This window comes from Struthio camelus, chromosome 10 (assembly GCF_040807025.1).
Source record: "Struthio camelus isolate bStrCam1 chromosome 10, bStrCam1.hap1, whole genome shotgun sequence".
In the NCBI taxonomy this organism is placed as follows: Eukaryota; Metazoa; Chordata; class Aves; order Struthioniformes; family Struthionidae; genus Struthio; species Struthio camelus.
The window spans coordinates 7911226-7925197 of record NC_090951.1 but is presented as its reverse complement, the minus strand read 5'-3'; the positions used below and the strand labels follow the sequence as shown (position 1 = coordinate 7925197).

General features: G+C 38.2%; 1 protein-coding gene and 1 long non-coding RNA gene across 6 annotated transcripts in view; one reads left to right on the top strand and one right to left on the bottom strand.

The window, feature by feature from the left end:
- VAT1L (vesicle amine transport 1 like) overlaps positions 1 to 11516 on the top strand; it is a 74225-nt gene extending 62709 nt beyond the window's left edge. For all 3 annotated transcript variants that reach the window (XM_009669502.2, XM_068956218.1, XM_009669503.2), the window contains exons 8-9: positions 6295 to 6378; positions 8477 to 11516. In XM_009669502.2, the coding sequence (XP_009667797.1) occupies positions 6295 to 6378; positions 8477 to 8575 (183 nt within the window). In that variant the 3' untranslated portion in view covers positions 8576 to 11516. The remainder of the gene's footprint in view (positions 1 to 6294; positions 6379 to 8476) is intronic.
- LOC104140634 (uncharacterized) overlaps positions 1 to 13972 on the bottom strand; it is a 73030-nt gene that overhangs the window by 16388 nt on the left and 42670 nt on the right. For all 3 annotated transcript variants that reach the window (XR_011143328.1, XR_011143329.1, XR_011143330.1), the window contains one exon: positions 5775 to 5837. This is a non-coding gene — a long non-coding RNA (uncharacterized lncRNA). The remainder of the gene's footprint in view (positions 1 to 5774; positions 5838 to 13972) is intronic.

Below are 13972 nucleotides of genomic sequence, written 5' to 3'. Positions count from 1 at the left end.
AGTAGTATTTCTGTATCAGCTGAGACTCATTTCCGCTCCCAGTACCTGCCCTTCCCGTGCACACGGAACCCAGTGATGTCAGGGAAGTCAGAAATACAACTTGTTCCCGTGGGCAGAATATCTGGAATTCTCCCCCCAAAGCAGCTATCATCTCCTTTCTGTATGTTTTCAATTCCAGCACCTATTGAGTCTCACAGTAGCTCTCTGAAATAGATTTGGGGCCTATTCTGCAGAACAGCGTGCATCTATGGAGAAACTGCTCTGCTCTCCTAAGAAGTATGACATACCCTCATTAGCAGATCAAGGACCACGCTGAGTGTTAGAACAATCCCATAAGATGATAATCTATTTCTTCACTTTTCCTGGGTGTACTACCAACTTATTTTTCAACAAAGGCTTCCAATTTTAAGTTCTAGCACATGCCTGTATGTTCAGATGTTTATCTAAATCCCTTCATTGAAAATAGAGTTTAAAAATAAAAATAAAAGATTTTTTGAGAAATGACATGATTCAGTTTATAATGGTTAAATAGGCTAGTGGTATTCTCCTTTCTCCCCATATCCTTTGGAAAACAGAATTAAGAGAGCCTCAGGATATAGGTATTTTGCTTTTACAAAATACTTTGTTCCACCTCTTTTGTTTATATTTGGAATTGGCTGTACCTTTACAGGTGATTAAATGGTGCTATTACTATTTTTGTGTAGCACAGCTCTGCTTACCAGGCCCAGCTACGATCAGATGGGAGTCCTGCTGGCAAGATATATACACCTCTAAGAAGGCACAGTCCCTGCTTCAAAAACCGTCCAAGAGCATCACGTAGTGTGGGGCAATAAGTAGCTATGCTAACCAGGGAGGGAGCATTGGGTAACTGTGACATGGCAACGGCAGTTACAAGCTATTTCTCAAGTAATGGCTGTTTTCAGCCTCCCATATGCACACCGAAGAGGAGACTTAGGAGATGTGTGAGGAGTGGAATGACACTGCCATTAGGGAGAAAACTATTAATAACAACTAAAGCAGCAGCTTTGGAGATTTCATTGTTGTGACAGACAACAATGTTATGCATCTCCTATGCATAAATGCAGCACAGGAAAAATTGTGCAGGTGTTTTTAACATAATACTGCTTAAAAGTACTCAAAGGAGGTCAGATGGACAGAAGAGAGTTGGGTTGAAGGCTGGATGCAGAGAGTAAATGGTGGTACTCAGGTCTTAACTTCTAGTCTCAAGCATCAGCTAAAGGATTAAAGAGGGAAGGGATGTAGCTGGAAGAGGAAGACTTCAGGGTGATCTTTTGCTTTCAATGGATGAGGGGATTTTTTCAAGGCTAGAAAGGAACAGTCTTAACATGACATGCTGGAAGCCTTGGATGCTTTCAGTATATAAACAGAGGACAAAAGGTGATTCTTTGAGATGATGTGTGAATAGGAAAAAGTGATACTGAACCTAAAGGGTGGAACTAATGAGAAGAACAAATGACAGTTTACAGTCACAGATCACGAGCTAAATAGATGGTGTGTTCCTCTGTGCCCATCTGGAAGTAAGGGACATTCTGTTTCTTTGCATGCTGATTGCTCTCTTAACAACACATGATAATATAGCATCAGAAGGACTGGTCAGTGTGACACATTACACTGAGATAGCGTTATCGACATTGTGAAAACCTCTAGAGCCCAGATGTTTGAAAGTAGAAAGACAAGGCCAGATGATCGCTTCCTTAAATCTAGAAACCAGTTTGCCGGGTTAGCCTGCTTTTCCTTTGCATTTTTTTCTTTTTTACTTTTAGATAGCAGGATGGCTCTTCTAATTATTAGCTTTCAGAAATACTTCTCTGTATAAAATTAGTTAGAAGGGACACCTCATTATTACAACTTGGTTTTAAAGAAAGAGAAGTCTAATATGGTAGGAGATGAAAGTATTGAATAGTATTCTGAAATTACCATTGCTAGCTAAGATAAGTGCCTCAGCTTGATTTGTAAAAGATTTGAAGCTGGAGAAGATGAGTCTGAAGCAGAATAGGAAATTTTAAAGAGGACACTATATCCAAAGTTCTTGATGCTTTTGAGGAATACCCTAAAAGAGATAACATGGTGGTCTTGGAGAGGTTTCAATACAGCTGGCAAACTTTATACTTCCAGAGTCATGAAACTTATTTTAGAACAATCTCTGACCTGTAACATGAAGGCATTTCTGCCCTTCCTCTCCTACCAAGGTCTATCGACAATAATTGTTGCTCTTCTCAGTCTCGTACACAATACAGGTGGACAAAAGTGGCTCTGATCCAAGAGTAGCTCTGAGATCCCAACCATAACATCCCCTCAGGAAATCATACTTGAATAAGCTTCTCACAGCAGGCCCTCTTTGCTGCCTTTGTGATTTTTTTCCCCTGTGTTTGTATTAAGACTTCTTTGAAGAATTCTGTTTGGGTACTGGGAGCATAACATGTCTTTAAGTGTGCAGGTTGTGTTAATAGATTAAAATTTGCTAAGACCAGTTAAGGCTGGAAATTTTCCTATAATTCCAACACAATGCAATGCTTGTTCTGTGTGTTCCTGATTAAGCTCTCTGTATTTTATATTCATTGTCCCTCTGCTTGGGTCCAGCTAAGGGGCAGAAGGAGAGCTTGTACAAGGCTAAGAAAACATGCAGCATTTGGGGAGTTTTGATGGAAAAGAAGAATTCTGAATGTTTCTCACAGGGCACGGTAAGCATGCCGTGCTCGTAAAGGACCTTGAAGTGCACTTCACACAGGCCTTCTTAATTGCAAGATTTATTGTCATTGCCAAAAAAAACCCTGGATGTAGGGATATGATAAGATATCCATGACTATATTTGTAGACATTTGTAGAGCTGGACAGGTATAGGAGCATATAATTGGTCAAAATGCTTTCTCCAATTATAAAATGGTATTCCCTAAAGCAGCTGCAAATGGTTTCAAACTGGGTTAGAAAGTTTATTAGCCTGTGTTTATTATCATTTTCCATTAGCTTGAACAGATACAGGAAGATAATTCTGCTCTAGAGCGTATTTAAAAAAACAGTATGTCAAACTAAAATATGTATTGATGCAAAAGTGAGCTTGAGGGAAAAGGCACACCTGAGATTCCTTTTACTGCTCCTTCACTATTAATTGGCTTCCTCTATTGCTGCCTAGGAGGGCCTATGTTAGATTCATCACACAGGGTACAGCTGTGCAGCATTCTGGGTTTTGTCTTGTTTTTCAGCAGTGGGTTTGGCAACTTTCCTTAGACAAAAAACATGGACAGTGGAAGCAATTTCCAATTGTCCGCTAAAGTGCAAAAACAGTTTTCGATTCCAGTGCAGAGCCCTGTGAAACATATTTGTCAGTTTGGGGCCTCTCAAGGCTAAAATCTGTAGATCAGCATTAGCTTAGACACAAGCCCCATATGGGCTGAGCTATACTGAAAGCAGACAAGAGCCAAGAGAACTGTTAGGTCTTTTATTTTAGTGGAAACTCTTTTTAAGGTAGTAAACATTCCTCTGCACTACTTTCAAAACAAGAGCCCTCTCTGATGATACTGCTTCAAGAAATTGAATTAACTTGTCCATACAAACAAAAGTTTGATTCATTTTCTTTGACGTGAGCTGACAAACACAGATAACAAACAATACAGAACACTGGATGAAAAGTAATTTAGAGACACACTTTTGTAAGCAGATGGAAGCCCCTTTTGATCCCTGCTACAGGAAAGGACACTTATTTCAAATGGGACTTCAACCACTATTCAGAGGAACTCCATTAGATTGCAGGACTTCCATATGCATTACTGTACCATCATTTAAACCTGTGTCTAAACCTTTTCTCAGGCGCAGCATGATCCATCATTCTCATTGGTAACACGAAAGCCCTCAAGCGCAGACCTACCTTAAGCTTTTAACAAACTTGGAGAAAGGAAGACCATACTCAGCACTTAAATGTTCAAATTAATAAGTAAATGCTTTTTATGATCTGCAGTGAACAACTTAAAGCTTAATCATACTTGCACAGCAAAGAAGGTTTTTAATGCCCTCTGTTCTCTGTAGTGTAAGAGGGAATGGTTTAAATATTCAAGCATCTTGAGAAACAAGTAGTTGAAGTCTTGGTTGAATACATGAACTGTTAGCAGCGGTAAACTGAAAAATTCCATATTTATAAATTATCTCAAGGTCTCTTAATTCACATACAGCGTACTGTATGGCACTGCACTAGTGCAGAATTTGACTAACTGGGTAAGCAAGTTGCAAATGACACTAAAATATACAGATGTTGTATCAGCTCTTCAAACTTTTTTTCAGTTTTTTTTTAATATATTGTAATAGCTCCATCTGGATCCCATAGCCACTATTATTGTTACAATTTTTTTTGTTCTTTCTTTTTGCCTCTGCCTGCTGTTTGCATTTGCAAGCTGCTTATGAGCATCCTGGAAGCAACACCTGAATCTTTCTCCAGAGTCTTAAACTTGATACTGTACACACGAAAAAAGCAGGAAAAGCACATTTTCTGAAAATTGCCTTGCTAAATGTGATATGGTACAGATTAATGTGATATGGTACAAGTTAAAATAAACATTGCATACCTTGATTTCCACACGATGTTTCCAATGGATGGGCAAATGTATCTGCTGATTTCCCAAGTTCTGTCCCATCTATGTATCTATACCATACTATAGACTTCTAAAAGCTTGACTTGGCTAATAGTATTTTTAAAAAATAATATACTGCTGCTTTTTCAGAGTCTTTGTTAGATATTCCTAAAGTAATATTGACCATATTGCAGAACAAATGATTAATGTTATTGTAAGTCTTTTTAGTATAGTTAGGTATAGCTGTAAGCTGACTTCATAAAAGTTACTGTGATTTTGTGGACTACATTAAAAGGGCAACCTTCCAACCTCCAGTGGGATTCATAAGACAGTGTTTTCCAAGGTTAATCTACAATCACGTCCAAAGTCGGAAAGTCATTTAGCTTTGCAGTGCAATTTTTCTTTTGTTCCAACAGAATTTTTTAAGTCTGGTGTTTACTAATTGAGGGAACCACTCAGCAAAATTAAGGCTGTAATATTGAATTCACTGCTGCCAGCTTTTAAAGTAAGGCTGACAGTTGGTAAAGACGTTTTGTGCCGAACATCCATTAAATTTAACTGCAAGTTGAGAGCCTTATTCTCTTAGTATTTTTAGAAATCTCATACAAACACTTCCCTGTGTATTAGGCATTCAGTAATGACCTCAGGTGCCTAGACCTCAGTTCAGGCTTAAAATGTTCCCTAGGAGCCACATGTTCCCAAGTGAGCATTTTGTCTCAAACTTCCATGCCATTATTCTTAAAATATTCAATAAAACTATGTCACAGATGGTAGATCTTATTAACATAAAACTCGCCGGTTCACTTTCTTGTCTGAACATATCCTGTTATGCTGGCAAAAAATAGTGTGATGAGGATATGAAACAGTCTTTATGTGTACATTCTCACTTCCTGAAGTTTCCCACTACCAAAGTGAGGAAACTCGACATCTTCCAATTTCCAGTGATTAAACAGTGGTCTGCATTCTGCACATTGAACATTCAGTGAAACATTCGCACAGCATTTCAGTTCATTGACACTGAGATCCCACAAGTTCTGAAACGTCATATGTCAAAATAAGCTCCTCTGCAGTGCACTGGTGAGATGAGTTTTTTGTTCCTTTCTCACATGTGCTAATTGCAGCCAGCTGTTAAATGTCTAGTTTTAGTTGTATCTCTAGGACATTATTTATAAAAAAAAAGAAAGAAATACTCACTTATGCAAGTGGGAACCAAAGCACTGCATTAATCACAGCCATTCTCTGGGTATGGCATTCTCCCTATAGGAAGGCAAAAGATATTAATCGAAGACCGTCACAGGTCAACTAAAAAACTTTTCATGCTTTCAGTGAAAGTACAGTTTCTTCACAAATATTCTGCAAAAATAAAAAGAAATTAATCTAATGAACATCCTGTTAGGATTAATTCCCTGAGCCTATATTTCACTTTGCACCTCTGCTAACTATTACTTATGTAATATGCTACCATTATGTATGGATTACACTATTCAAAAACTGCCATCAAGACTCAGTTCCCCTTTTGGCAAATACTGTGTAAAAATCAGGCCTTACAAATTCATTAGAAAATGCTTAACTGTATTAATTTCCTTTCAAGAAGCAGTTTGAGTGACACCGCACACAGCATACCTTAAACTTATTGCTGTCATTGGAAGAAAAGAACATCAGGCTTCTGTACAGTGTGCCTATGTAATTTATCAGCAGATTATCTATCTTACAGGTGAAGGAGGCCATGCAGAGAATCCATGACCGAGGAAATATAGGAAAACTAATTCTGGATGTGGAGAAAGCGCCCACTCCCCTGGTGAGTGCAAACCACTACATTCATGGCATGTAGTCACATAAGTTAAAGCATGTTAATGACCTTTGGAGAAATGTCACTTAAAAGTTTTTTTGCATACGGTTTTCTTCTAAATCCATAGCACCCAAATAGCACCAATAATCACATTTTATACTTGCAGCCTAAGATGAAATGAAAATTATGTTTCTTGTAGCCCCAGCAATTAATTTTCTATGCAGAATGGCTATCTGCCTCTCCAAAAACGTGTAAGTCTCACTGGATTTCTGTGATCACAGTAAAACTGCAGATCTATTTCTGTCCCTGTGTTGGAAAACAAATCGAAGTTTCGTGTAATACAAAGTTCCTGTATTAATAAGGATAACTGAGTGGATTGAATAGAAAAAGACACAGTCAATATAACCTCAGCATACCAGCACAGAAGTGCTTTCTGAATGAAAGCCAAGATACACCTGCACATGCAAAAGCCAAGATACACCTTTGGTAGGGATTTCTTTTACTTCTATTATGAAATATGAAGTATAATACCTAAATACTTCCCCCTGGAAATGTTCTGAAGGAAGACAGTTGTGATGGAGGTCTGTGCTCCACTAGATTTGGAGCACTTATCATGCTAGTGAAACATTATAGAGAGCAGTAGTAAATGGAAGAGGCTCACACCTAAACCTTGACTGATTATGTGGGAAAGAACAGTAGAAAAGATGATGAAAAACTGACTTAAGGTGGACACTGAAGTATGAAGTTTGTTTTCAGACCTGAAGTAGCTCCTGTTTGAAGGAAAAGAATCTGGAATTACAGTTAAGCTTTTACTCTAAAATTGGCTGCAAATCACTTACAAAATCCCTGCAAGGAAAAGGAAAGCTTTTGGGACTTCACTCATGGGAATTAAGACATTATTTTGTAGGTGAATTGCATCTCAGAACTGTCAAGCAGAATCCCTAACACAACATTAATGTATTAACTTCATCTGTTCTCTTGTTTTTGTATATTCACAATAGCCATTAGTTAAAAGGTGAGAACAATTCTGTTATACTTTCATGAAAAGGAGTTCATTCAAAAATATGGGTAATTTCAGAGCACTGCTTTTCTCCATTAAAATCGGGTTGTGTTTGAACAATTTCACTGCATTTCTCTTTGAAAAATAAATGGATCCCTTGTTTATGTTGGTTTTGAAATAGCTATAGGCTAGTAAGTAAAAGAATCATCTTGTGTCCTGAGAGAAGTAATATTGGTGCAGAGCGAAATTCAGTCTTGTTAATCTGTGCAGTTAAGCACTGTCACTTGTCCCGTTAACCAGACTCTTGTTGTGCCTCCAGAGACCAGTCAAACTGACAAGGTGAAGTATAGGTGGAGTATAGGTGGGTCTGGCACCTTTACACAGTATATAATAAAGATTTCCATGTGAAAAAACATGATGTGCTCCTAAAATGCTATCATGAATCGCTAATTTCTCCAGTTGCCTACCAGTTGTACAGGCACCTTGAGTAACATATGGCAATCCAGTTTCTCCCCGCTCCTGTATTATCCAAGATTTGCAGTCTGGTTATGCTCATCTGGACACAGGTATATTCTACGAACATCTACATATCCACTGCTTTATAAAGGTTTCCAATTTATTATTTTTAAAATAAAACAGTTGCTCTCTGAGTTTTTATGACACCATACCTCATGTGGGACCAGATGCCATCTGTTAGCATGCATTAAACAATCATTTTATGTATTTTCTGGAAGAGGAGATACTGAAGGATTCATAAACCAGAGGGCTCATACATACTGTGAAATACCTACACAGTTGTGTTTCTTATCTCAGAGCCTTAATATCATTTTGCTACAAACGCACGCAAGACTCCACTTGAACAACTGTCCTACAAAGCAGCTTTCTGTTACATAATTCAGCTGTAATACTTGCAAGAACAGCTTATGATTTTAGCTGAAAGTGGTATAGAGCCAACAATTTTTTCGTACAGACGGAATGTGTATTTTCATGTTACAACTCTGTCTGCTTTCATTTTTAAAATCGTTTATCAGAAGAACCAAATTGAAATAAAAATAGATAAAAATAATGTGATAGGCACTTTAATTTCCTTCATCTTTCATCCTACAGATGGCCAATGACAGCACAGAGACAAGTGAGGCTGGGGAAGAGGAAGAAGACCATGAAGGGGACAATGAGAATAAAGAGCGCATGCCGTTCATCCAGTAATAGCCAGAGGTGGGGGAAGAAAAGCTGAAGGATTGATCAAGCAGAAGGGAACAAGACTGCGAAATCTATTCTGTGCACCAGTGAACAAATGCTGTAGTACAGTGTGTGTTGTATTCGTCTGCAGTCAGCTGAGCTATGAGCTGTTATCATTGTTGTTTTGAACTCAAGTGCCATTCTCATCCAGTGCAGTATTATGACATTCCAGTGTGATACCCAATTTCCCTGTAGGAGTCCCATGGATTTTTCTGTTCCAATTTAAAAGCCTTATTAACTTACCGTGTAATTTTAGATGGGCATCTTTCTCATGCAAATTCCAACATTTTGCATAAAGTCCTTTGGGGGGATGGGGGATGTTTTTTTCGTTTGCAGGTTGACAACGATGACAACAGAAAGAATTCCCCCACTCGTCCTCTGGCAGATTCTAGTAACTGCAGGGAGGATTTTAAGTTTGGATTTTCAGTGTTAAATTAGTTTTCCTTTTACGAACCACAGATAAAAGTTGCAGAGAAGATGAGTTTATTTTCCTCAATCATGCTTCCTCATCTTATAAACAGTTCTATCTTCATTTTCAAAAATACCTCATTTGTAGCTGTAGAGTCTGAAATTGTGCAAGAAGTCGTTAACTGAGGGATTTTGATTAGTACTGTATAATCACACTAGTCATCAGCACTCCTGATTAAACACATTCATTCAAAGTGCTAACTGTCATGCTTCCCTGTGATCTTCTGAGCTACCACCCTCTATGCTACAGGCAAAGAAAAGTCAGTGAATCACTTTTTTAAACCCAGAACTTTAATTGCCTGTAACAATTAGCATTGTTATTGACAATCCAACAGCATCTTCTGCTAAGGACACATTTGAGTCATCTGTGTCTGTAATCCAAAACAACTGTAAATTCAGTGATTTTTAAATCCTATCAGCAAGAATCACTCTTCAGGATGTGGAAAGAAATTATTTTGCAGGCTGAGTTTACAGCTCTGAAATCACTAATAGGTGGATCAACTATCAAGCTAGAGCTGAACTCCTACAGCAGTTAACCCTTTTAAAAATTACTTTTAGGCCTTAATCCCATCAGAAATTATGCATGGGGATAACTTTACCTAGATGAGTAGTTCTACAAAAAGCTCTGCTCCCATATGTACAGTAACGTATGTGATTATTTGCAGGATCAGGCATTCAAAGACCAGCTAGACTATCTACCTCCCACTAATGAAAACCATATCTAAACACGAAATGAAAAAAAAAATGTTTCCTTACCTTTCACCTACCCAAGTAGCAGCTACTCAGGTCCTTAATGTTCTTGTTAAAATAATTATTTTAAAATGAGTGCAACCTACAGTAGAAGCATTAAAGGAACATCAGAGACCTTGTATAATGCCATATATCTTTGAATTAATATATTTTTTACAAAAGAAAGTATTTCTCCAAGCATGCCCAGTTGTTCACCTAAATATATGCGTATCATGTAGCGACAGAAGTTGAAAAATAATATAGAAAAGTGAGGAGGGAGAGTTTCTCAGGCTTTTCTCAATGTGAAAGGAATGGTGGATCCAGATGACTTTTATGTGTGGTTTTAGAGGACTCTCTCTTGCTTTTCCGTTTGTTTAATCTTTGTTGCCTGAGTATTAATGTCCATCTCTTTACACTGTGCTCATGAAGTTGCTGTCCTAATACTAGTTAAGCATGTAGAAGGTTCATTCTGAATGAATTTCCCCTGTGTTAAACAGTTCAAAAACAATGAAAAGTAGTAACTGTTGAGAAAAATGCCAAACAAGCTTTTGTTGAAAGAACTTCAGTTTCTTCTAGTTATTGATGCAGAACTTCATTACAGCTGATTTTCTTCTCATGTTGGACCATCTATACTTCCAGTGCCATATCAGGCCCAAACAGGGACTCTGACCACAGAAAAAAAATGTATTCAGTGAGAGTTTTCCATGCATTGGGATTGCCAATTAGGCCTTTAAAGGAAAGGCCGTTACATTTTCACCACCCATAAGCTGACAACAGTAGGAAATGTGCCCAATTTTGTTTTGCAGTTCGCGTAACAATGTTGTCCTGCAACAAACCTTAACATAACTAGGAATTTTGATTTGACGCCACAGTGAGCAATATTGCTGGTAACCTTCGAGCTGGCAGTAAAGCGGCATTCTCAAGGCCTTAAATTAGTAGGGCTAGCAGAACAACGCATCAGTTCTTCTGCTAAAAACCACAGTATAGGTTGGCCCTAAATTTTCCTTCCAGATAGATGGGTGATCTTGGTCATGGCCACAGGCACCACAGGGACAACAATTCAATGAAATCATTTTGGCTAGTTCTTTCTGGTTTTGTTAGCGAGGCAAAAATACTCTTCATGCTATTTCATCACAATTTTAGGGCCATTTTCTAATCGGCAGAACATCAGTGCATAGACTTGAGGTAATTGCAGTGAGTACAAAGGAGTACTTCTGGATCTACCTAATTACAATGCAGATTAGAATTGCAATCATTAAGCTGAATTATACTCAGTTTTACTGGTATTAACATGGCATATATGAAGGTTACGCCTGATAGCAGAGTTTGGCCCACAAACCCTAAATACTTTTCAGAATACCACGAACAGTTAGCATCCCTTCTGTTTGGAGGGCATGTTATACAAAATGATGATGGTGAGATTATTTCTGAACAGGTCTTATTGCAGTAGAAATGAAGGTTTGCTTTTACCACTTACTAACACTGTTGTTTAACCAACTCTTAGACAATTGGTTAGTTTCTTCAAGTGAAACAAATTATTTCTCAATTTGCCTTAAAGGAACTGTGAAAGTATTTCTTTAACTTAAGCCTGATTAAGTGAACTGAAACACTGTTTAATTGTATTTGTTGCTTTAGAGCTTTTGTTACATTGTGCCTACAAAGCAAATTATGTTTACATAAAAATATAAATAAAATATTGAGCATAGCATTATCCTTGGCTTACATGTTTCATTCTAGTATGATGTTCACATTAGCGAACTGACTCGGAATTGGTTAAGAGAAAAATCTGAAGGCTTCATTTTCCATTTTTGTCACTGAGGGACATACAAAGAACTTCTTCATTACAGAGGACATTGAGGTTATTAAAACAGTTGAATAGGTTACTTTATAGAATATTAACAATTTAGATATAAAATGTTGTATGTTACAATATAATTCTGTTTTAAAAGATACCATTTTAATGATTAAGAAAATTCAAAACATTCTGTAAGCATGATTTGTGAAGTGTTTAAGGAAGTATATTTTGATATGCATAAACACTAGTTTCCAGAATTTTAGCACTGGGAGATAGCCTGACACATAAGTTATCCTCATAGAGGAGGTGCCTTTCAGAAATGAAGATACATACCCTAAGGGAAGAACCTCAAAGCTGAATCCAAAACAATCACCACCAAATTAGGTAATCAATAGCACAAAGACATGACGGACTCTGAAACCCAGCTATCCCCAGGTCTTAGGCTTTTTACTCAGGGCTGCAAGGAGGTGCTTCCATTCACATAGGATCCAGGATTACCTCTCCTGGAAGGGAATTCTTACCCCTTTTCTGTCAAAGAATTGAGCATCGTTACCAAACCTTATAGGTCATCTCACATTTGTACATGAGTACTTGGCTTTAAAGGTCTCCCTTCATGAAAGGAAGAAATGGTTCAATAAACTCCAGTTTAATACCTAAACAAAGAGGAAATGTTAGCTTTGGTTAATTCCAGTTTTGCAGGACTTGCACTAAAGCCTGTTAAGTCCCTGAAAAATCTCACTTGAGTAGTTGCGGGATCTGCCCTATAATCTAAAAGCACATATGAACACTTGCTGGTTGTGAAGAGAAGAGAGTAAATCTCTGCCCTCTGTTTTCTCATCTTAATAAGCAAACAATGATCAATGCATCACTAATCACAGGGTCAGGATAAGGCTGGAAGCAAACAGCTATAGCCTTTTGCAAACTCTCTGTGATTACTAACAAAGCTCTGCCTTTTACCAGCTTTCCCGCTGGGCCATCTGTACTTGACTGTCATACAGCCTAACACATAGGGGTTGCTGCCATGCAAACAGAGATGCAGCAGGCTGTCTTCCTGTAACACCTCGCCAGAGGAAATGCAAAAATCATCTTAGGATACTAAGTATCCCTGGTCCTCACCTCATCCCACTTTACAGGCGGCTCCTCTCATTTTCTGTGAGTTTAGTGACTAAGCCCAGTGTTTTCTCCCAGAATAGATCCTTCTAGTCGTTGATGTGGTTGCCAGCACACTCAACACACTGAACACCTCCAGCTCCTAGAGAATTGTGTGGGAGCTTCTCCCGCTGGCAACCCTCAAGTCCTTCAGCGTGAGCTAGCGTTCATCCTGGTATTAATAATCAACCTTTTCATTACAAAAAGAGCCAAAACAATCAACAGGCTATAATTGATATCTGCATCCTAACTATGCAAACAAGGTATTTTTTCTCCAAGTAATTTTTAACAACTAGGCTGACATCCTTTGACAAATCTTTCCTTTGTAAGAACAGGTTAGAGTATAAATACGAATGTAGCTTTATCTCCTTAGTCTGAGCTGTTGTGCTGACTGACTCCCCTCCCTTGACCCTAAGCAAGCCGTTCCTTTCATGTTCACCTTGGCTAGCGCTGTCAATTTCTCCTGCAGCAAATGCTGTGGTTTTCTGAACATTGGCTGGATCTCTGCCATTTCTAGCAATACTGTGTTTGGTACCTCACCACCAGGGAGCTGAGAGCAATGCAGGTGATGGAGCTAGAGGATGAACACTTGAAGAGAAATTAATTATGCACTTCTCTGCCCAAGAGTGACAAAAAGAGTAGAATTTGCAGAATGTTATTTGTTGATTTATTCCTATGTTTTACATATATTCACCATATGTCTGATTAATAGGCATTTGTGTCATTTATATTTCTCTTCTAAGGAGGCATAGACTCTTTTAGCAGTATTTAAAGACCATATTTTTATTCTTTAAGGATGAAGGAAAGAAGCTCTTTGTCAAAAGTCAACATTCAGAACTCTCTCCCCTGGTTTTTCAGGGTAACCAAAGGAAAAAAGGTGTTGTAAATGTGGATATTTTTTGCATCCGGTCTGATTCCTGCCCCCTTTTATTCTTTATCAGGAAGCATTTACAAGAAACCTTGCCATCTGCTAGCCCAGTCAGAATTCCTTCTAGCAGCAGTAACTTCCCATTCCAGTAGCCTCTTTACATCCCCACTTAAGGAGAGAGGGTTGAAAAACACTTGGTTGCTCCTTAAATTTGGACAGATAAGCATGCTTTGGAGAACAGAGTGCTTTTTTGCACTGAACTTTTCAGCTGCAAAGATACAAGTAAGAACGTTAACACCCACAGCTACGCTGGTATTATTTGGGAGTTTCTGTTGCTCAAAGTTAGTATTTGGGG